General features: G+C 52.9%; 1 protein-coding gene across 3 annotated transcripts in view; it reads right to left on the bottom strand.

Annotated features, from left to right (window-relative positions):
* Positions 1–23,918, bottom strand: part of SEMA5B (semaphorin 5B) — a 125,544-nt gene that overhangs the window by 17,539 nt on the left and 84,087 nt on the right. For all 3 annotated transcript variants that reach the window (XM_055124925.1, XM_055124926.1, XM_004606671.2), the window contains exons 3-7: positions 20,293–20,392; positions 14,915–14,960; positions 2,877–2,939; positions 2,545–2,643; positions 1,316–1,529 (exon numbers count right to left, since the gene is read on the bottom strand). In XM_055124925.1, coding sequence (XP_054980900.1) covers positions 1,316–1,529; positions 2,545–2,643; positions 2,877–2,939; positions 14,915–14,960; positions 20,293–20,392 — 522 coding nt within the window. The remainder of the gene's footprint in view (positions 1–1,315; positions 1,530–2,544; positions 2,644–2,876; positions 2,940–14,914; positions 14,961–20,292; positions 20,393–23,918) is intronic.

Raw genomic sequence — 23,918 nt, 5'->3', positions numbered from 1 at the left:
CACACTGCCCTCCACCCCCTGGCCAGCTGGGAGACTGGGAGGTTCTGAGCCTGGTCCCACCTTCCACGCACAGTGCAGTTATAATGTTAATGTGGTGCACACTGCAAACACTTGACAGGCAAGTGCACCTGAGCCACAGAACAAGCTCTGAGTCGTGCAGCTGTGCCGTCGTGCAGGCAGACACCAGAGACTTCGCCTGTCCCTCACAGCTGTGCTGCTCGTTGGGCAGGAGGAGCACTCCCAGCAGTGCTCGGGGCTTACTGCTGGTCTGTGCTCGGGAGGCATATGCGACACTGGGGGTGAAGTGGAGTGTGCAGCGTGCCGGGTAGGCGCCTTCACCTCAACTCCAGCCCACAACCTTGTGCCTTACCTTCCCAGTCCTTATAAATTCCAAACCTGAAATTTGTTTTTCTTTGGGAGCGCAATTTTGGGGAGTTGAGCCATACCCACGGGTGCTCAGGAGCTATTCCTGGCTCTATTCTCAGAAGCGACCTCTGGTGGCGCTGGGGGGCGGAGGGAAGGGCATGTTTGGTGCCAGGAAAATGAGCCACAATCACTATTGCCACCAAATTTGCCACTTGCAGGGCAAATACATCTACTTCTACTCTGGCTAAAGATGTGTGTGTGTGCGTGTGCGTGTGCGTGTGTGTGTGTGTGTGTGTGTGTGTGTGTGTGTGTAGGAAGTCTAATATCTTCGAAGGTTGCCAGTCTTTGTAACAGACAGCATGTGGCACATGGAGGTTAATACTTATGAAGGCCACATAGCTAGTTAGCGGACATACAGGAATTCAGCTCTAGGAAGGTGGACACAGCCCCATCTGCCTCTTCTTTCTGGCCACCTTTCTTCCTATGCAATGCCTAGCACCCCTCTCCCCTGTGGTGCATCCCCTCTCTCCTGCCCTGCATCCCCACTCCCCTGGCCTGCATCCTCTCTCCCCTGCTCTACATCCCCTCTCCCTTGCCTGGCATCCTCTCTCCCCTGCTCTGCATCCCTGCTCCCCTGCCTGGCATCCTCTTTCCCCTGCCCTGCATCCCCTCTCCCCTACCCTGCATCCCCTCTCCTCTGCCCTGCATCCCCTCTCCCCTGCCCTGCATCACCACTCCCCTGCCCTCCATCCCCTCTCCCCTGCCCTGCATCCATTCTGGGGCCTCCTGTGGTCTGTGAGTTCTTCCAGGGTCTGACTGACTTGATGCTATTTGGGCAAATGTCTGGTCCCTTGCAGGCCTCTTGATGAAGTGAAGTTGGCAGGAAGAAGGACGGAAGGGGGCCAGGGCATACCTGGCTGGATCAGAACCAGGACCTGGGCCTCCTTACCGTTGAGCCACTTGGAGTTGTACTGGGCGGTGCGGAGCGGTGGCCCGCTACCCAGGCTACGGTAGATGGCAGGGTCCCGGCCGGAGAAGTCGATGACTGTGGCTGCATAGAGCTCTCCTCGTGAGGAGATGACGGCTGTGGAATTGTGTCGAGGGTCGTAGGGGCAGCGAGCTGCGCCATTGATGTTCTCCATGGTCCGGCTGAGGTTCCCCACCTGCAAACCATGGGGACATGAGGAGGTTGGTGGATAAAATACAGGAGGCCCAGATACAGTGGACTTCTGATGGGCACTTTCAAATTTTTTTTTTTTGTTTGTTTTTGGGTCACACCTGGCAATGCACAGGGGTTACTCCTGGCTCTGCACTCAGGAATTACTCCTGGCGGTGCTCAGGGGACCATATGGGATGCTGGGATTCGAACCCGGGTCGGCTGTGTGCAAGGCAAACGCCCTACCCGCTATGCTATCACTCCAGCCCAACTTTCAAATTTTTATTTTGGGGGGAGGGGCGCTTCCAAGAAACATTCCACACACGGCCAACTGGGCCTAATAGTCTAGTGCTTCACCAGCCAGTGTCCATGGTGCTGGGGGATACTAGAGCTATTCGTAGCAGTGCTGAGGCTGATACAGCCCAGGGACCAAGCCCAGGACCTTGGGCCAGAGCCATAGGACAGCGGGTAGGACACTGCCTTGCATGCAGCCAATGAGGATTTGATCCTGGGCACCACCTCTGATCCTCTGGGCCCACCAGGAAGGATCCCTGAGCACAGAGCTGGGGCAAGCCTTAGACACACACTTGTGTGTGACCTCAAACACAAAAAACAACAAAAACAAAACCCAGGTACTCCAGCTCTTTGAGCTCTGCCCCTGGATATGGTTTTTGTTCATTTGGGTTTTTTTGGGGGGCCACACCCAGTGGTTCTCAGGCTGATGCCTAGATCAATACTCAGGGAAACTCCTGGTGGGTTCAGGGGACCATATGAGGTGCTGGGGATGGAGTCTGGGTCAATCGTGTGCGAGGCAAGTGCCTACCTTCTGTACTATCTCTCCAACTCAAGGCTATGTTCTGAGACTAAGTGTTTCCCTGATTTGCACAGGACTTTCTTATGCTGAAGACAGCCTTTGTTGTGGTCTGAGATGCACCCATAACGGGCACCCTCTCTGGGTCTAGTTTGGATTTTACACAGACGTCAACCCTGGGGGTTGGGGGAGTGCAAGGAGGAGGCCCCACCTGTCTGCTGGAACACACGGGGGAAAAGGCGTTGGTCCCACACATGAACACTTTCCGGCCTGTGACGATCAGCACGCGCACATAGTTCTGGCACTCCTCCTGAGGCAAGAAGAGGAAGTCAGTGGGCATGCCCCTCCCCAGCCCCCGCCCCAGATTCTCCCTCTGCCCCAGCCTCCCTGCTCCACGCCCAGGGTGCATCTATGGGTGCCTTTTCCCTGCACCCCTGCTTCTCCACCTACTCTGAGGCAAAGGGCTGCATCCCCACTGTGCCAGCCCCCACCCGAGCCCCCACCCCAGGTGACCCCGAGGGGCTCCATCCCAGGGACACATACCTCTGTCTTCCCTTTGCTTTGGCAGGAGCGGCGCGTCTCCTCGCTGGAGGCCCACTCGGTAGCCTGTGGGGGGACACACAGGGTAATCTGGCCATGCCGCCCCACCAGGGTGGGCAGCAGCGGCTCTGGTGCAGACAGGAGAGAGGGATGGGGTGTGGCCGCCTGCAGGGACAGCAAGGGGCACTTGGAGGAGGATGTGCTCTCTCAGGGCCACCCCTGCCTCCGCAGGGCACCGTCTGCCCCGGGGACTCCCGGCTCCCTCCTTTTCCAGGTCAGCTGGGGAGCTGGAAGTGGCCAAGAAGGAGCTCACAGCCATCAGGCCTGGGGTGGGCGACGGGAAATGTGGCAGAGTCCCTCCGCGTGTGGGAGGCAGCCAGGAGGAAAGGCGGGGTTTGCAACCCTCCAGATGGCTCAGGCTCATCCCACCAGATCTGGCAAGGCCCTGGGGCTTTCCCTCAGATCCATGCAGTCTGTTGGGGCGGAGATCAAACCCGGCCCCCTGCTTCCTGGTTTTTCCTTGCCTCCAGCAGCAACCCTCGCCCCCAACCCTCAGCTCTGCATGGCCTGCCCCTCTCTCTCCTGCCCCCGACAGTCACTCATGTCTGCGATCGGGGGGATGCGGACACTGGGGTTCTGCTCCCAGTCCTCACGCCTGCGCCCCCTTTCTCTGCACCTTCCCAGCCAGCCTTGCGGTGGCTCAGCAGAGATTTCTGGGTCATACGTAAAACATGTCTGTCCTGGGAGAGCGCTCTGAGCTAGCGACACTACCGATACTCCTGTGCAAACTGGGAAGGGCAGGGGGACCCACCTCTTAATTTCTAAAGCTCCTTTCTGGTCGACTCACTGGCTGCAGAGCTCTGGGATGGAGGGGGTGGGGGAGCTGCAGGCCCCTCTGCTTTTTTATAGGATGTATGGAGAGGGCAGCAGCAGAAGGAAGTGAATTTCCATAAGCCCCATAGGCAGGAGCCAGTTGGCAGGTTGGGCCTGACCCCCTCCTAGCCCTTGGGACTCGGGACTCTGCTCCCATGCCTGGATGAGGACAGGCGAGCCTGCCATGGACCAAGCACACAGGGCTCATCTGCGCAGAAACAGTGAGGCTGCCTGCTCTGAGGGGGCGGGGAGAGAACAAGGACCCTCAAGGCCTCTCGGGATGACAGAGAGACAGCCCACAAATGTGAGAGAAGTGTGGCTGGGGGCTGGTGGGGGCAGCCAGAAGGGCTCTGAGTGGACAGGTGGGCAGCCTTGTTCTTTTGCTTGAGTTTTTTGTGCCATACCTGGCGGTTTTCAGGGCTTACTCCTGGTTCAGTGCTCAGGGACTTAGGAATCAGTCCTGATGGTGCTCGGGGGAACTGATGGTGCTCATATGCCTTGCCTGGCATTGGCCCAGGGTCACAGTAACCCCGGTGCTCTCTCTGACCCCTAGCCTTGCTCCTAGGGAGAACCCCAGTGGGAAGGAGGGGGCAGGTGTTGACAATGGAAAGGAGTGGCGCCTTGTCCAGGGATGTGGCTCAGTGGGAGAGCACAGGCCGCACCTGCAGGAGACCTGGGTTCCAGCCCAGGCACCGCCAAAAGCAATGAGGCCCCAGGGCAGGGGAGCATGGGCTTTGCTTACATGAGGCCCTTGGCTCCATCCCTGCCACCACATCATGGCTCCCAAGCATCTGGTGTCGCCCCCAGAAATCAAAAAAGGAATTAATCGCTGATGATCCTATGCCTGAAACTCAACAATAAATAACTTTGTAAATTATGATGCCTAAATAAAAACCTAATTTTATAAACCCTTTTTTAAAAAGGAATGAGATGAATCACGTAAGCCGAACACCGGGCAGCACCGTGCACCTCGACACCCTTCTCTGCCCCTCGGCACCCCACTCACAGAGCGCGTTGCTCTCTGTTCAGCTCGCCAGCGGGAAGCCGTGTCCAGAGGGGCGGGCTGCGTGCAGACCCGGGGGGAGCAGTCTCCACGGCACCCTGCGGACTCCCGGGGACGAGACTGCTCAAACCAAAAATTAGAACATATGGCCTGAGAAGAATCCATGTATTTATAATGATTGCAGCACAGAACGAGCTTGTTTGAGTTGTTTTATTTATTTTTATTTTATTTTTAAAGAGTTCTTTTAGAAATTGTGACAGCAATGAGGCATGAGGCTGGAAAAGTTAAAGTGTGAAAAAATTACTAAAAGAAAGACCCAGTAACCCATTAACCCATTCCTCCCCTCTGAACTCTACTTACCAAAGACAACTACCTGCAACTCTTTTAGCTGAGTGTGTGTGTGTGTGTGTGTGTGTGTGTGTTAGACTGTGAGGTGTGCACATACCTGGGAAGTGTGTATGTGTGTGTTTCCTCAATATCTCAGAAACATGCATCGGTCTCAGACTTCCTTATTTGACTCCTGACACCGGGGAAGACACTTGTCCCACGACCTGTCCTCATTTTCCTGGCCCCAAAGCATGCACATAATTCTCCTCTCTACATCCGCCAGTAATATTAAATATTTAATACTTTAATATAAATTTTAATATTTCAAATTGAGTTAAATTTTACGTTATAATATGTAAAAGTTGTTCACTGCTACCAACTATACCAACAATACTGCAGATGTCACTGCATCTAAGATGCAATCCGATTACCTCACAATATATGCAAATGTCAAATCATGTTATACATCTAAAACTAATAAAATGTTTACATGTCAATTATATCTAACTTTAAAACCATCCATTGCACTGTGAGCTATGAAGAAAGAAAGCATGCTGTCAAATTCCTTTATTATTTAAATTTTAATGTCAGCTTATTGAAATTATTGTGCTCTTATTTGACATATTTTTGTAGCACACTCATCTCCTGTATACAAAAGTAATGCGAGGAAAACTGATCGTGTTCTTAAATCTTCTTTGAATTGGGAGTTCCTCTCTTCTAACTCATTTTTCTACTCAGTTTCTGGGGTTCAGTGCTGTTTCCTGTTTTCCTTACAGTGTCATTCTTTGAGCCACCCAGTGGGTCAGGGACGTGTCAGTTCTTAAAGAGTATTCTACTCTAGTCTCAAGCGGTTTCTTGCAAGCTGTCGATCCCATTCTGTGCATCTGGAAGTTGGCCCTTTCTGGCTCTGACCAGAAGGTGTCCACAGAAGGTTTTCCCACATGCCAGGACTCAGATTCCCTCCTCATATAATCCTAAAATGGTGTGAGGATGGAAATGTCAGTGGGTTGTTTTGTCAGATGAGAACACCAGGAATAATTCATACACAGCCAAGCACGGCCGCTCTCAGGCCTGGCATGTCAGACTCAAAAGGAGAGATGCCTTTGACCAAAGAGGAGACCTGATCTCACACTTACTCAGCTGTTTCAGAATTAATGGAATTAATGGGATACGCTTATTCTAACGAAGCTTTCCTTCTTGACCAACCTCTTGTTTCCATGGATTGAGTAACTGCCTTCATTTTTTTAGTTTACTTCATGACTTTCATGTCATTTTCCCCAAATTCATAATTCTTTAAATTCTTTATTAAATTTTAATGTCAGCTATTGACATTATAAAATATATTTTATATATTTTTGTGGCACACTCATCTCGTGTATACAAAAGTAATGCAAGGAAAACTGATCATGTCCTTAAATCTTCTTTGAATTCAGAGTTCATCTCTTCTAAATCATTTTTTCTATTCAGTTCCTGGGGTTCAGTGCTGTTTCCTGTTTGTGTTACAGAGTCATTCTTTAAAATCCTTCTCACCATCTTTTGCTTAAAGTACAGGAAAACTGTTCTGAGAGTCTCTTTATTTCCCTCTTCTCTCGTGCCCCTACCTGTGGCCATCTGCCCCAGCAGGACAGGTGCCCTGAAGGCCCCCTGTGTAGCCAAAACCTAGGATTGGCTTTATTTCCCCTTTGGTCTTGAGTCAGTCCCATTTTTCTGATTTACTTCTTATTTTGGTGGACCATAGTTCCAGCATCCTCTCAAGAAAGAGAATACAGATGAATTTTTTGAAAATGTTTTCATGTTCAATTCCTGTTAGCCTCATACTTAATTGATGACTTTGATGAGAATTCCCGGTTGAACATAACTTCCCATCAGAGTTTTAAAGGCATTTATTCCCCCATGGTCTTCTGGATTCCAGTTTTGTGGCTGAGTCTGATGTTGCTTCTTCCAGTCATGTACGGCTTCTTGACAGAGATATGTCGTGAGAAAGGTGCTTGCATCATTGTGTGAGCATCCCACAGTGTGCTGAGGTGGTACTGCCTACACAGACTGCCTGCACCACGCCAGGCTCTGTCCATGGACCCCACCAGGGACACGTTCATGATGCACTGACCGTGGCACATCCCCGGAGTCCCCATCCTCTGCAGTGACCCTTTTCTTTTCCCCTTAGGATTTCCTCCTGAATCCTGAGTTTTACACACTTGTGTCTTAGAGCAGTCTTCTTGGGGGAAACAGTGTGAAGTGTCACTGTTCAAGAAAGTTTCTGAGACTGTTATCCTTATCTTATCTCTTTCTCCCTCATTCTCTTTTTTCTAACTCTTATTAATCCAATATGCTATTGGCCCTTGTGCATAGAACTTCTGGTTTTCTACTATTTTTTCTTTAGACCACTACTGGTGGTGCTCAGGGTTTACTCCTGGTTTTGTGCTCCAGGGTCACTCCTGGTGGTGTTCAGGGAATCATCAAAGGTGCCAGGAACTGAACCCTGACTCGCACACTGGCCACTCTCTGTTTTTTATTTCTTGCTTCTTCTTGTAGTTTCTGGGATTATTTTCTTCAATTTGTCCTAATCCTTCACTTTGACTCTGATTTTCTCAATCGAATTGTCGAGTTCCATATTTGGGGCAGGGTCATACCCAGTGGTACTGAGGGTCTACTCCAGGTTGCTCCTGGGAGCACTCAAAGGGTTATCGATGTCAGGGATTAAGCCTGGGCCTCCCGCATGGAAAGCATGTTTTGCACGCACTCAATACAAAGTGTACTTATCTCCCTAGCCCCATATTTTCAATTTATAGCTTTAACGAGCAAATTTTGTTTTTAATCTGAGAAGTCTAGTCTTTAGGCACTGAATGGTGATAAAGTGATATGCAGGATACTTAGCAGTAACAGCACTGTAAGCCACAGTGCCTAAAAGTGGGAGAGGAGAAAAAGAAATAGAGAAAAGGCAGGCTGGGAGGCAGAGAAACTTGGGACATTGGTGGAGGGAAGTGAACACTAGCGAAGGGATTTGTATTGGAATATTAAATGCCTGAAACTCAACCATAAATAATTTTGTAACTTTGCAATTCACAGGAATCAATAAAGACAGTTTTTTTTAAAAAAATCAAGTATTTTCTACTTCATTTTGTCTTACTGTATTCCTTTTTCTTTTGGAGGGGTGAAGGGTGATGGGGGGCCACACCCAGCAGTGCTTAGGGCTTACTCCTGGCTCTGAATATCTCTTCAGCCCCACTTTATTATATTTCTTGCATTAGATTTGTTTCGTATAGTCCCTTTCATTCATTTGTTTAACCCCACCCCTTCCCATCTTTCCTCACACTTTGGAGGTTTTCCTTATTGTCTGGTGATTGTGCCTATTTATTTATATGTAAGGCTAAATCACTTACCATTGCCCATAGAGGAACCAAGACTTCCTGAGTAAATAGCTGACTCTACATCTGGGGAAAGAAATAGGCCGAGAACATCTTTTTTTTTCTTTTTGGGTCACACTCCTGGCTCAGGCACTCAGGAATCACCCCTGGCGGTGCTCAGGGGACCATATGGGATGCTGGGAACTGAACCTGGATCAACCGCATGCAAGGCAAACGCCCTACCCACTGTGCTATCGCTCCAGCCCCCTGCCGAGGAACATCTTATAGTGAATAAAGTGTATGCAATCAAGGAAAGCTAGAGTTATCAAGTAAAAGAACTCAGGAACCAATATAAAGAGGTCCCTTCTGGTGACCTTCTGGATGGCCACGAAGGACATGCAATGGGCTGAAGCACTTCTGCTTTAAAAATGCTTAAAGTCTGGACCTTAGTAATAAAAGGGTAAAACTAATTGTTTGGGCTGGAGTGATACTACAAAATGTAGGGGCACTTCCCTTATACACAAGCTGACCTAATTTTAATCCCCGACAACCCATATATTCCCCAGATTCCTGCCAGGAGTGATTCCTGAGTGCTACTGGCTTTAGTACCCCCAAAAGAAGAAGGAATGAAAGAAGGAAAGAAGGGAGGGAGGGAGGGAGGGAGGGAGGAAGGAAGGAAGGAAGGAAGGAAGGAAGGAAGGAAGGAAGGAAGGAAGGAAGGAAGGAAGGAAGGAAGGAAGGGAGGGAGGGAGGGAGGGAGGGAGGGAGGGAGGGAGGGAGGGAGGGAGGGATGGTCATCACTAGCAGATACTGGCAAACCACAATGTTATTTGAAATCTGGTCAGCAGAGGCTCAGTACTAAACATATACTGCCCCCCCACCCTTTCCTATATGACGGCATCTCTGGTTAACCAAATACCAGAAAGGAGTTTCTCTCTGTGGGAATCCCTCCAGGTGACACCTACCAAATAAATCAGGAATCTACCTCAATGTTCCCTAACATCAAAAGAGAGAGAGAATCAGATCCAAAGTACACAATAATACCTATAAAGTAAACTCTTGCCAGAATCAAAATTATTTTGATTATTTTGTTTGTTTGGTAGCTACACCTGATGGTAGGCAGGGCTTACTCCCTGCTCAGTGCTTCTAGATCATCCTGGAGATGCCCAGAAAACCCTGTGTGGTGAACCGAGGTGGGCCACGTGCAAGCAAGCAAGCACCTTGTTCTTGGCACCGTCACTCAGCTCCGGAGTCACAGTTAAATATAACCCTGAGATCTAACAACCAAGTTACAGAGGCTGCAGGGGATAGAGGAATGTGTTGTTTTACCACCTGAACTGCAAATAGCAAAACCCAGACTGCAGAATTCCAGAAGAAGAATGACAAGTTTCCTTCCATAAATTGCACAGAGGGGGAGGAGATACATTGTTCTAGCATCTTCCTCTATCAGCACCATTCCCCTTTCCCACAAGCCTTCAAATCTGGAGCCCACTCCTCAGACTCTGGAGAAAGTTCTGGATCTCTGGTTGGCAGAAGGCCAGATGGGGAAACTACTGCCTTGTGATTTGAGCCAGGAGAGCCAGGTTTCAAGTCTCACCTCCTCTCACGGCCCCAGGTTCACTGTCTAAATAAGTACGCAGGAAAGAATTTCAGAAGATGACCAAGAGAGAAGCAAAGACATTTTATTTTCGAGGATGAGAGAAAAGACACATGTTCAAGGGAGAGGAAAGAACTGTGCAAAGGAAAAGGATGAACTGCAGCCCCCGAGAGAAGGCTGCGGGCAGATCCCAGGGCTCAGAGCACCTGCCTTGCCCTTCTCAAAACTGGGATCAGCAGCCGCTTTCCCGTCGCCCCGGCTCAGGTCTTTCTCTGCAGTTATGCGTCAGCTGTGTTGTCAAGGGGAAGGACGAGCTCAGGGATTTCCATTCACCCCCAATTCCGTGCATTAGACTCTCGGGGTCTAACTCAGCCCTCTCCGTTTGGATGGCTTGTATGCATCTGATTTGGGGTGGCATCAGTCCTTTGCTCCATGAGCCAGCTGCAAGGGTGCCAGCGAGTCCGGGCTGGCATCCTCAGCCTGGAGCGTGGTGCTGGAGACAGGCTCTCCTTCTCAAACGATATCTTGCCTTTAGACTTTGAAATTCACAGCCAAAACCCTCATCTTCCTGACAGCTTCTGTTTCAACTCCTTAAGTTTAGGGAATTTCAACACTGTCTGCCTTTAAGTGCTGACCTTGTCCCCCCATTCCACAGTACCTGGCACTCCAATCTCTGAACCCTTCTGGGGAGCCGGCCTGTCTCTGCCAGGACCCCCTCTGTAAGCATCTCCCTCTCGCCAAGCAGCCATTGGATCGTTTCACATCTCCCTGGAATGCACTTAGCCTCCTCTCCATGGGGTCTCTTCTGATCTTCCACTGGAGCCAACACGCGGCTTGGTTTGTCTCAGTCCTGCTGGGAGCTGGTGTGCTTGGTACATGGGAAGCCCAGGTAGTATGTGAGCACTGCTACTGGACGTGGCCCCCAAACAAATAAACCCTGGAGGGAGGGACCAGAGCGACAGCACAGCAGGCAGGGCACGTGCCTTGCACCACATGGTCCCCCAAGCCCTCCAGGTATGATCCTTCAGCACAGAGCCAGGAGCAGGCCCTGAGCACTGCCAGGTGTAGCCCCCCAAAATAAAACAAAGCAGAAATCCAAATGGAATCAGCAGTGACTGGAGAAAGGCATGATCTTCCTCTTGTGCGAGAGCGAGAGAGTGGGGTTGTCTCCTTGCAGACTCAGCACCTCCCCTCAACACCAGAGACTGTGGCTGTACATTAAACTATCTTCTGAGCATTTAGCGCACTCTCAGCAGAGTTTGGATTTCAAACAACTAAAAGCTGCCAGTTTCCAGCTTGGAGAATGTGATTCCTGAGCTAGAGCTCGGGATTCTGCCCCTCCCAGCTCCAAAGCCCCATGAGCAGGGAGCATTTTATGCAGAACAAGCCTCATTTCTGTACTTGCAGGACATCTGGAGTCAGAGACCGTAAATCTACTGCACAAGACCCCAGTCACGTTATCCCCCTCCCCATCGCCACCAAACGTGCTGGCAACAGTCACCAATGAACTCAGAATTGCTAAATCCAAGTTAGCTCGTCACGTTGGCCTTGGTGGACCACTTGGCATCGCTTCTTTCCCCAAACCAGTTTATTAAGTTACAGCGAAAATGAGCCATCACAGGTGAACTGAAGCATGTCCCCTCCCCTCTGCAAGCATATCCGAGTGTGTACACACACACACACACACACACACACACACACACACACTCACACACCCCAATGATAACAAGCAAGGAGGCTGAGGATTTTGACTCTCCTTCAGGAATAGTTGACATAAAATGTTTAATAGGGATTAGATACTTAGAAGTTCTTTTAATGGACATTGGTTTGCATAAACTGTTTGCGTTTAGATTTTTTTTTTAAAAGGGCTGTTAATTATTTAAACCATCAATAAAGCAGTGAGTTTTAAGTTCAGTTAAATCATGCCCTGAGGCGAAGTAAGAGGCTGTGCTGAAGAATTGCAACCTTGTGTCCCCCCAGGCAGGGGAAGAGAGCCGGACTGACACAGCCTTGGCTGAAGTGAGCAGCGGGTAAGGTTGACACTGAGCATGGAAGGCTTTTGAACAAGATAGTGAGTACAGCAATGCCCGGGTAGCTGAAGCCAGGCTTTTCTGGTCAGAAGAGTGATGGGGAGAGAGTGCAGAGCTAAGGCCCTTGCCTTGCACGCGGCAGACTCCGGTTAGATCCCCAGCACTGTACACAGTCCCCTGAGCACCACCAGGAGGAAGCTCTGAGCACTGCCAGGTGTGGCCCCAAACCAAAAAATAAATAAGTCAATATCACAACGCCCTCACAGGGCCAGAGGCTGTGGTCTGCCACCTGCCTAGTGGAGGGGACCATGATGGCCCATCCCAGCTTCTCTTGTCTTTTTCCCTTGCCCCCTCCCTTTCTCCTCTCCTTGGCTCTGTCGTGCAGCTCCGACGGTGGGAGGACCAACCCCCAGTGCCCTGCAGCTGGTTGGTCCCTAGTTCTGAGGCAGGCAGAGGTGTCTGCCCACAGCTTAGACGAACCCCCAGAGAGCTGCAGGAGCCAAACACAGGCCTCCGTCTTCCATCAGATAGGAAAAGGATGCTTACAAGGGGACAGGCCCTGGGACCGGGGTCACAGTCAAATCATCAGCAGGCTCTGGCACTAAAGGGCCCTCCTACCACAGGCCCCTCTGGCCTAAGTGGGCTAGACACAGAATCCCCTGGAGCATTTAAGAACTCCAGAATAAGGTGGAACCAGAGGGTGGCACCCAAGTGCTCCACTGGTGTCCCAGCGGGCACCCAAGGACTTCTTCTGTGTGCCTTAGTTCAGGCTCCCGTCTGTCCCCTAACTTCTCCTCCACTGATCTACTCCATAACTGTTTGTGCTCCTCCTCTGCTCTAATTAGACCCAGTTGCCTAGGAAACAAAGAAGAGACTCCCCTCATCAGCCAGGAAGACCCTCTGACCTGGGGAAGGCTCTCTCCCTCTCCCCAGCATAGGCTTCCACCCCTGTGCCATGCCCACCCTTTGCTCTCAGCGGCACTGGGTCCCTTACACTCTGCTCTTGCCACGCTGTGTGTCCCCTCCTCGGCTGTTGGCAAAACCATCTCCAATTCCGACTCAGGACAGCGTCTGGGAAGCCTGTGCAGACCTTCCAAGCCTGGGAAGCTGCTAGTACTCCAAGTGAGACCTGCAGGCAACTCCCCTCCCTGTGGCCTCTCATCATCTCGCTTCACACCTGTGCCCAGGAGACCATGGCACCCAATGTAAGGCCAGCGGGCTGGGCTCAGGGCAGGACCCCTGAGTCCACTTCTTTCCACCCACTGTGGAAAGCTGGCTACCCAGGTCCTGCCCCACTGGGTTGGGCATCGTGGGTTCATTTCCCAGCTGGAAACTGGGCACTGGGCAGGCAGTCTCCAGAGGCCGTCTCTGAGAACTTCCTCTGCCCTGCTTTAGCTCTGGATCCAGGAGTATGCCACACGGTGCCCATCCTCTGGCTCTCCTAGACCTTTGCTCCTGGACAGAAGGGCCGGAACTTCATTTGCCTTTGACCTTCAAGTGCTCACTGCCAGGCTGGCAACCGCACCTGGGTTCTAACAGTTTATGGGGTTAGTTGGTAGGGATATGGAGATGATAGCCGGATGAATGTTATTCCCTTCCAGTTTACGCTGCTTCTGCCCCCTTCTTCCAGTGGGCACACTTTCTCTCTATCCCTTCTTTCCAGCAAGCAGCTGTATAGCCACAGGAGATGGAGATCCAAGTGTAACGAGAAAAAGCCTGCCAGCATGTCCACAGCAGCATCAGGGAAACACGACACCCAAGTTCAGTCTTTGAGTTTGAGCCAGGAGATATGTATCCCTCATCAGATTTCCTGGATCTGCCACCGGTCCTGGACATGAGAAGTCCTACTTCCTCCAGAGTCCCCACCACCCACAGCTCAGGAGCACTTGGTCACTGGGAGAGCAAGAGAACCAAGGCTGTCTTCTCGTCAGAGGAGAGATGGCCTTCCTTTCTCTCGAGTACCCGGCCTCTGCTGGGACGGTCTGGCATCTGTTTCTCAATCTGGGATAGATGCTCTGGATCAGGGAGTCCCATTAAAATAGCTCCCTGAGCACTTACGGAATTATCCCTGGGGCGTTTTGCTTGGCAGCAAACAATAAATGAAGCCCGGCTCCGTGGGGACGCTGAGTTGGAACAGGGTCATTCATGCTGAACCAAGGACAGGCATTCATCCTCCTGAGGCCGCAACTCAGGGATCCTCAGTCGATTCACGCTCTGGACTTGGAATGATCCTCGGTTCCATTGCTCAGCACCGTGATGGTTTCAGCACTGGGCAGTCCCGTATCCTAGGAACACTGGGCTCGCAGGGACGGCGCTTAGCCTGCTCTTCCCTATCTCTGGGGCCTGGGCATAAGGCAGCCTCCCCGCCCACCGTGTGCTTCCAGGCTGAAGTGCTCACACCCCCTCAGAAGCCCCCAGCAGCCCCTTGATAGCCTGTGTGCCGCAGGCCCAGTGATTTTCTTTTTCTTATTTTCCTGCTTGTTCATTTTTTTGGTTTGAGGCCACACAAGACGGTGCTTGAGGCTTGGGGCTTGGGGTTGGGGGTTGCTCAGGTGGTGCCCAGGGGCCCATGTGGTGTTGCTGGGGACTTAAGCTGGGGCTGTGCACAAGTGGCCCATTGGAGCCCACTGAGCAATCTCCCCAGCCCAGAGTCTTCTGTTGGTTCGTTTGCTTCGTGGTGGGCTTCTAGCCCAGGGCCTCATGCATGTGAGGCAAATCGTCCAACATTAATTCTCAGCCTCCTGTGGCTCCTGATTTCAACCCTAGGGCTTGAGTTCTGAACCTTGCTCTGTCTGATGCCCCCGGTTCCCAAATCCCAGAGGAGGGGAGGGGAGAGGAGGGGAGGGGAGAGCGGTATGGGAATGTACCTGAAGGAGGGTGACATTGGCAAGGCTGAGTCTGAAGAGGTAGTTCCTGCAAAAACAGAAAGGAAGACAGTAAGCCAAGCTGGTTTCCGGTTGGTGTGTGACTCATGCCAAGCCAGGGCCCAGGACACACACACTCACACACCCTTTACCTCCTTTCTCAGCCAAATGCCTGTTGAATGGAGAGACTCAGGCCCTGGGCCGGCTCCTGCCTCCCCTCGCCTGCCTCCCGGCCCACTTCCCCTCACACAAGCTGCCATCTCTCCTGGCTCCTGGATGGAGGGGTTTGTGGCACCTGGAGTCCTATCTGCTTCCTCTGACCTCTCCATGGGACCCTCTGTGCCCCCCACTCTAATTGGCACTCCTATCTCCTACCTGATACTTCTTCCCCACATGGTCCAGCCTGGAGAAGCTAAGATATCATCTATTTTGTTTGTTTGTTTAGTTTTGGGTTTTGTTGCCACACCTAGCAGTGCTTAGGGCACTCTTGGCTCTGCACTCGGGGATCACTCCTGACAGGGGTCAGGGAGCATATGTGGTGCCAGGGTTCAAACCCAAGTGGACTGTGTGCAAGATAAACATTCCACATGCTGTACTACTTCTCCAGCGCACGGATAAGCCATCATCTTTAAACCCCACTTTCATTGTCTCAGTCTACTGCTCAAAAGTCTTCAGTAAGGAAAAGTGCTCACAAGCCCCCATACACAGATGTCTTATTCCTATTTGTCAAGCCTTGGAAGTAAGCAAGACGTTGTTCAGTAGGTGAGTGGTAACTGATCGGGGAGACAGCCAGGAAGTGGGCTATGAGTCTGTGCTTGGAAATGCGCCACTGAAGGGCCACTGGAGCAATAGTACATAGGGGAGGGCGTTTGCTTTGCTTGCGGCCCGCTCGGATTCGATCCCCTGCATCCCACATGGTGCCTCGAGCACCACCAGGAAGCTAGCAGTAATTCCTGAATGTGCAGAACCAGGAGTCACCCCTGAGCATGGCAGGATGTGACCCCAAAACCAAGCCAAACAAAAAGAAATAAATGTACCATCAAGGCATGAAAAGACAAGCAGGTACCTGCTGTGCGTGCTACCGAGTGAAGGAGAGGGATTCTTGCTCTGTCTGGAGAAGTTACCTACTGCATGCTGGGAAACAGAGCAGTGGTTTCTCCAGGGTAGAGGGCTGGAGGGACAACGAGCAAGGCACAGAGAATGTTTCGGGCTGCAAGCATATTCTGTATAAGAGTGTCATGATCCAAGGTCCACTGAGGCACTGTGATGTATGCGGTGACTCTGGGTGATGATGAGGTGTCCGGGGAGGATTTTAGATGCAGCTTGTGTACCACTCTGCTGGGGGGCATGATGTATGGAAGGCTGTGCGGGGCGGGGGAGGGGACAGGGGCTCTAGGGGGACTCTTTGAGCCTTCCCCTCAAGTTTGCTGTGAACTGAAAACTACTCTGAAAATAAAAAGTCCTAATTTTAAAATACAAAAACAAACAAAAACCCTCTAAGAATGATGCTGGTGGGGGCTGGAGAGAGTACAGTGAAGAGGGAACCTGCCTTGCTACCTGCTGGCCCCAGTTAGGTCCCTGACACCACTGATGGTCCCCTGAGCCCCACCAGGAGTGGTGCCTGAGCACAAAACCAGGAGTAAACCCTGAGCACTGCTGGGTGTGGCCCCAAATTCACCTCCCCTGATAAAGAATGGTGTGGAGGCTGAGGGTGTAACTGTCAGCCGCCACCACCTTCGTGGGGTCTAGAGCCAGAGGTCATTGGACTTGACCATGGCAGGGTCGGAGCTGAGAGCCCCATGGTTATGGGGTAGAGTCTGTCAGAGAATTCCAGCCCGGCCACTTGCTGTGACCTTCTGAGAGCCTGAATCCGAATGGGTATGTGCCGTTCCTATTTCACAGGGCCCAGTGTGTGTGTGTGTGTGTGTGTGTGTGTGTGTGTGTGTGTGTGTATGAGTATGTGAGTGCACATGACTGTGTGTGTATATATGTGCAAGCTTGAATGAGTCTGTACATGTGTGAGTGTATGTGCATGCACGTGTGTGAATGCAAGCATGTGTGTGCGCACATGTACATGTTTGTATGCACGAGTGTATGTGCATTGCATGTCTATGCATATGTGTGCATGCATATATGTGAATATGTGTGCACGTGCAAGTGTGCATGTATTTGTGTACACATGAGTGGGTGTACATACATACATGTGTATGTGAGTGTGCACATGCAAGAGTGTGCGGGTGTGTGAGTGTATGCGTGCATGGGTGTGGCTGTGTGAGCATGCGCTTGTGCTCACACACAGCCTTGAGTAATGTCAAGCAGATGATTCTGGGCCTTTCTTCAGCGTTTGCTTTTAGTTCTTCTCCCATCTTTGGCTTTTCTTCTTTTAGTTTCCAAAATATTTAAGAATAATTCCTTTGGAAAGTTCTGATCAACCTCAGGTGGGAAAGAGAAATGAGGGAATGGTCTGGGAGGGGCCAGAGGAGGCGGACCTGCTGGGCTGTAGGGGCCCTTTCCCAACTGTCTACTGTCCGGCTGTCCTGGGGCTTTGCAGCCTCCCCAGCACGCCCCACCTACAGGTCCTCACAGAGACGCCCCCAGCGTGTGTTAGGTGCTGCCGCACCTGGGCCTGGCTGGAACAATCAGGGGGACAGGGCGTGGCGTTATGCACATTTGCTCCTCACCCAGCACTCATTGCTACAGTGCAACTGTCTTGAGGATGAAACCTCTGCAGCCGGGTGCCCTCCCCTTCAGACCAGCAGCAGAAATGAATCTCCTCAGCCTGGACCCCAGCACCCAGAATGGAGGGAAGGGAAAGGAATGTGAGGCAGGAGAGAAGAAGGAAAGGAATGCGAGACAGGAGAGAGGGGGCAGATAGGAAAATGACCCAGAGAAAGGGGAGGAAAAAGAAGAATCTACATTTTTCTTTCGTTTGCCTTAGGGATGTTAAAGGCTGAATCCAGAACTCATTTCCTCTTGTTCATCTGCCCAGGGACTTAGGAAAAGGTTCATTCCCTGCAGAGTGTGTGTGTGTGTGTGTGTGTGTGTGTGTGTGTGTGTGTGTGTGTGTGTGTGTGTGTTGGGGTGGGGGAGTGGAAGGGCGTCGTGACCACAGCTTGTGATTTAACCTGAGCTCCCGTTTCCTGGTCCAAACCGGAGATGCTCACAGCTCCCCCACCCCCCTGCAGATTGCATGAGGCAATGATTTCTGACACGCCTGATTGACTTCATGTTTTCGACACTTTAGTACATGTTTGGCACCTGGCAGGCGTCAGATGAGTGGCAGCTTTCAAAATGCTTCAACAGCGCTGGAGCGGGGGTGGCAGGCTCTGTAAAGCAGGATGAATGCTGCTTTCTGGAGAGAAACGCACTGTCACACACCAGGCGCCTCCGGGGGGCACTGGGGATGGGGTGCGGATCCCCGTCTCTGCACTGCCTCTCACCTCAAAACAAGTCAGTCATTCTCATTGCTGGGAAAGTGAAGCTGCTCTCTTGACTATTTGCGTCCATACAGATTATCCCTCGGGGTACCCACAGACTCCTGCCTGGGCGGAAGGTCCAGCTTGCGCTGGGTCGAGGGGTGCTTTCCAAAAGTAGAGAAGCCCTTTCACCTTGGCTTCTCTACTTTTGGAAGGTCACACCATAGCACAGCCCTGATACTAGTTTATTTTGGTTTGGTAAGGGGTGTAGGGTCGCCCAGCGATGCTCAGGGCTTCCTCCTGTTCTGCACTCAGGGATCACTCCTGATGGGGTTTGGGGGACTGTGTGCCGGAGATTGAGTGGTCATGCGCAAGGCAAGTGCCCTACTCACTGGACTCCCTCTCCTCTCCACTCCCCAGCTCCACTCGGTTTTACAAACATGTTTGGCTCCAGCTTCACCACAGTGAGGTGATGTGTGTGCAAAGATGGTATCCCAGACTTTTCAGATGTGGAAACTGAGCCTCAGAGCGCCCACCCAAGACCAGAGCCCAGCTCCTCTGGGCTTTCTGCGGCACTGTGTCCTGGAGCCGCATCCCTTGCACCAGCCGGGGCAGGCATGGGGACGCTCAGCCAGGCCCAGGGTCCAGGCCGCTCTGACACACTGGAGCGGGTGGGACCAAGTGAAGCTGCTTTCTTGGCCTGCCACTGGGCAGATCCACAGGGACGGTGAGCGTGGGACAGATGCCACGGCCCAGCCTGGCAGAACCACACTCCTACGTCCAGGCCCTCGAGCAGTATCTCCTTGGTGGTCACCTTCCCCCCCTGCCTCCTCAGGTCTAGCTCAATGGCAGGAGTGACATCTGCAAGTCTCAGAATGCAGAGCTCACCAGGCCAGGGGGGTGGTTACAGAAACACAGGGGTCACGCCACCAGCCCCCAGTTTCTGATTCAGCAGGTTCTGAGAGGAACCCCCAACTTTTTGGGGGGGAAGGGTGGGGTTTGGGGCCACACTCAGTAGTGTTCAGGGCTTACTCCTGAGGTCGCTGCTGTGGGTCTAGGGGTGCTGGGGATGGAGCCCAGGCTGGGCTGCTCCTTATCTCTCCGGCCTGAGTTTCTTCTAAGCCCCGCTGGTGATCTGGCCAGGGCTCTCTCATGGAGACATCCCTAAGCCCCTTCTCTCCAGCGCTGAGGCGCTGTGGCGGTGTTTCCCAACGTGGGTGATACCAGAACCCGCTTGGGGCTGGGGGGTGCTGGAATGATGGGGGCACAGGAATGATGGGGGCACTGGAATGATGGGGGGAACTAGTGACCTCAGGTGAAATTGCGGGGACGCTTTGTTTGCCTCAAGAAGGTAGATCTTAGTGGGGCTCCGAATGACTTTTTTTTATTTCTGAAAAAGGGTTGTAGGTTAAAAAACTCTGAGAAGCTGAAAGAGGGTTTTGTGAGAATCCCCACCCCCCCTCCACTCCACAGAGTCTCCATAAGTCCTCCCGACTGAGTGGGTCAGCTGCAGTACTGACCAGAGAGAGGAAGGGAGGACAGGGCATGAGTGCACGGGACAGGTGTCGGCAGCCCACCGCCAGCAGGGGGCGCCCCGGGCTCCAACAATGAGGTGGGTGCTAGGGGCCTGCAAGAGAATCACGCTCAGCACCCCTCTGCCTTTGAAGGGCGGGGCTCAACAAGATCTGAAGTTCCTTCCCAGCCTCGCCCCAACCCTCACCCCAACAATGCTTTCTTCCGTGTTGGTGGTGGGGAGCCATTCAACAGAGAGAGAGAGAGATGGGGGGGGGAAGGAGAGAGAGAACAGAGAGAACAGAGAAAAAGAGAGAGAGAGAGAGAGAGAGAGAGAGAGAGAGAGAGAGAGAGAGAGAGAGAGCGCACCCAGTATGTCAAGGAGGAATGAGTCCATCCCCAATAACATCCCCTCCACCCCCACTCCTGGCCCCGCCCCCTGCATCCCATTACCTGGCTCCCACGATGAGCTGGTTCCTGGGAGGGTCGAGGGCGAGCTGGGAGAAGTCTTGGGCTCCGGGGTAGGTGAAGTTGGAGACCCAGGGCTGCAGGTCTAGAGGAGGGAGAGTTCCTGGTTATCCGGGCGCCCAGCTGTGTGGGCTGGGGGCAGACAGGAGAGTGAAAGCAGGGTGCCTCTTCCCTGCAGGTCAGGGCTTGTCACCTTTCCTCTCTGTGTCCCCAAAGGAGGCTCCCCAGCCCCCCAGCCCCCCTACTGCTCCCCCCCCCACTGTCACTCCCACTCTGGGAGATTCGAGTCCGCAGACCCTCCCACATCCAGACTTGGGGAAGCCGTGAAGACAGTCAAATCCTTCTGCTCACCTGCAGAGCGGCCCAAAAACCAGCGGTTCCTGCCCGCTGTGCCCCCGTGTGCCACGCGCCCTGTGACTGGCCTGGCTTCCGCTCCAGGCCTCCCGCCTGGCACACAAGGCAACCAGCTGACCTTTGTAAACCTCGAATCTGATCCCCTCCCACGCAAAGCTCCTTAATAATGCCCGTTTGCCCCCAGCTCCTGTGTGCGTTTTGGGTTCTGACCCCGAGGCTTGCTCTCTTGCACCCCCTCCCCCAGACTCCATCCCACCACACTTGCCAGGCAAGAGTGTCCTGCAAGCAGATGTCTGCATTTCTGTTCTCTCAGCGATCAGTTCCGAGCCCTACCTGCCTCTGCGAACCCCCAAACCAGGTTGACCACTGCCTGCCACCACCTGAACCCCCAAACCAGTGACCTACTGCCTGCCATCACCTGAACCCCCAAACCAGTGACCTACTGCCTGCCATCACCTGAACCCCCAAACCAGGGTGACCTGTTGCCCACCATCACAGCTGCCTTCCTTCTGCTGCCTAGCTTGGTGTGCCCTGGGGGACAGGAAAATTCTTACTTCCTTTTGGGGTGGGAGGGCTTTGGCTACCCCTTGTGCTGGGGGCACTCCTGGTTCTGTGCTCAGAGGTCACTCCTGATCAAGCTTTGGGGAACCATGTGCAGTGCCGGGGATAAAGTGCAGGTGGGCAGGCAGGCAGTTAGTTACCTTAGGCCCTGTCCTAGCTCTCTGGGCCAAGATCTTGCTTGCGTCTTGAATTCCTAGGGTCACCCACATTTGGCAGAGTTTAAGTGAATGCAATAATCATTCTCAGCCCCTGACATCTTTCTGAACAAGAAGAATCAGGTTTTAGAGAAGGCTGTAAGTGGAGGGAGAAACAGAGTGGGGGGAGGGGGTACACCCTGTGTGTGTCTGCATGCTATGTGTGTTGTGCGTTGTGTGTGTGGTGTTGTGTGTTGTGCTGTGTGTGGTGTGTTGTGTTGTGCTGTGTGTATTGTGCTGTGTGTGGTGTACTCTGTGTATGGTGTGTTATGTGTGTTGTGCTGTGTGTCATGTGTGTTGTGTGTGCCACCCTGTGTGTGTTGTGCTAACATGTTGTTTGTATTATGCCATGTTACGAGTGTTATGTGTGTGTTGCGCTGTGTGTGCTTGTGTGTGGTGTATTTTGTGGTGTGTGTGTGTGTGTGCTGTGTGCATTATGTGTGGTTCATGTGTAATTGTGTGTGTGTATGCATGCATGCAGTTCTTTCTCTGAGGCCAAGGCCACAGAGTTTCATGAGGGTATTCAAAGAGCACAGGCAGCCCCCTGTGTGGATGACAGGGCAGAGGACAGGCGCCTAAGGAGCAGAGTTGACAAGTCTTCCCCCCTCCCAGCCCCCACAGCCCAGAATAGCGCCTGCTGAGCCCTCACCTCGCTGTGGGTGGGGCCTATGCCTGTGCGGAGGAAGGTTCAAAGGAGGGGTGGAGAGCAGGGGGCCTGGGCCTGGCGCCTCCTCCCCATCGTGGAGGCCCAGAGGAGACTGTGCGCGTGAGTGGGCGTGTGGAGTCCTGGGGAAATAAATCATTGCTCATTATCCCTCCACTCCCGAGTAAAAGCAGCCCTTCACTTCTGCACAACAGGCAAATACTTAATCGCTCCCTGGAGAAAGGAAGTTTCTCGAGTTGGATGTTTCTCAGAAAACTGTGATATGCATGATTTTTGAGCAAAGAAGAAATTCTGCAGCAAAATGAAGCCCCTTCCTGGGCCTGCCTCTGCCCCCAGCAGGTGACGGTGGCGTGGTAAGGACTGCTTGGTAGTTGTAACAGCATCCGGCAGCGTCAGGATCAGGTGTGAGTGGTGCTGGCTGTGTGTGTAGCCTGTTGGTCTATTATACTACCTTAGGGACTAAGCCGAGAGGCCTCCTCCTCCAGGAAGTCCTTCTGGATCATAACTTTGCAACCCTGATCTAATTTGATTCCCTCCCACTGTTCCTCCGTATTGTGCATTCTATGCACTCTCAGCATGCCGTTTCTGGGAGGAGAGAGGGAAGGGGTGAACGGGTTTGCCCATATCATCAGACAGGGGACTCCCCAACAATAGCGGTCAGGATGCTAATTCTCTCTTCCTCCCAACTGGGCATTTAGATGGGCACAGTTTGCCCGATCAGCAGCAATGCCAGAGAGCTCTGCTGGGTGCTGCCATTGCAGAATCCCTGTGGTCCTTTCCTGGGAGGCAGGGCAGAGGCAGTGGTGCCGTGGGGAGGGATGGGGTGTGCAGGGGGCTCCCCCAGTTTCTGCCCCCGCGTGGGAGGACCAGGGCGGGAGGCTGCTCTCACACCCTGAGCACGTCCTAACTCCACGCGCATGAAGTCTGTGGATGGCGACTTTAAGAGAAAAATGACATTCTCCATGACGCGCCTGTGATTTTAATTAGAGCCAATTCAATTACCCACTTTATGGATCGACCGCTGACTCCGTTAACACTGCACTGGCTCCCGCCTGCGCGTGAAAGGCGGACGGAATGAGGTGAGGCCCAAAGACCCCCCAGCTCAGCCCACCCCAGGAAGCCCAGGGAGAAGGTTGCACGGCACAGGACCCTGGAGCCTGTCGGATGCTGCAGCTGGCCGCCCTTCCAGGGCAGTTAGGGGTCACGGGGAGGTCAGGCAGGCAGGGGAGAGGGACACGCAGCACCTGGGTGCCCTGCAAGCGGGGTCTCTGCAGGCACCCAGCAGGGATGAGTCCTCAGGGTGTGTTCAGCAGAGCTGAAGCCTGCGGGGAGACAGAGCTGATGGCCACCTCTGCACTGGGGCCTTGGGGAGACCTGGGCACCCCCAGACTCGCTACAAGAACCCCAGCATCCAGCTCCCCCCCCCCCCCCGCATCATGCTGGCCCTAAATCCGGAGATCATCGCAGGCCCTGCCTGAGGGGGCCTCACGGGTCCCCAGCACTGCAGGTCCCCTAAACATAGCCAGAAGCCACCCCTGAGCACTGACACGTGTGGCCCCGAAACAAAAATAAACAAAGCAGGAACAAGTTTGGAGAGTGGGTAGGAAAACCCAAAGCTACCCATGTAGGGGGAGGAGTGGCAGAGGGTGGCCCGGAGGGCAGGAGGAAGAGCTTGACACGGCCTCGCTCCAGACCTGCCCATCCTGGGTGACCGGCCATCTCTGCTCTGCCTGCCAGGGTCTGAGGCCACTGTGACACGCCCATGCCCACTGTGGCGGGTTACATGGACACATCAGTTTAAACAAGTTCCATTCGGAGAGCACTGTCCAGGGAGCTGC

Source organism: Sorex araneus, chromosome 2 (assembly GCF_027595985.1).
Source record: "Sorex araneus isolate mSorAra2 chromosome 2, mSorAra2.pri, whole genome shotgun sequence".
Classification (NCBI taxonomy): Eukaryota; Metazoa; Chordata; class Mammalia; order Eulipotyphla; family Soricidae; genus Sorex; species Sorex araneus.
This window is presented reverse-complemented; position numbering and strand designations above follow the sequence as displayed.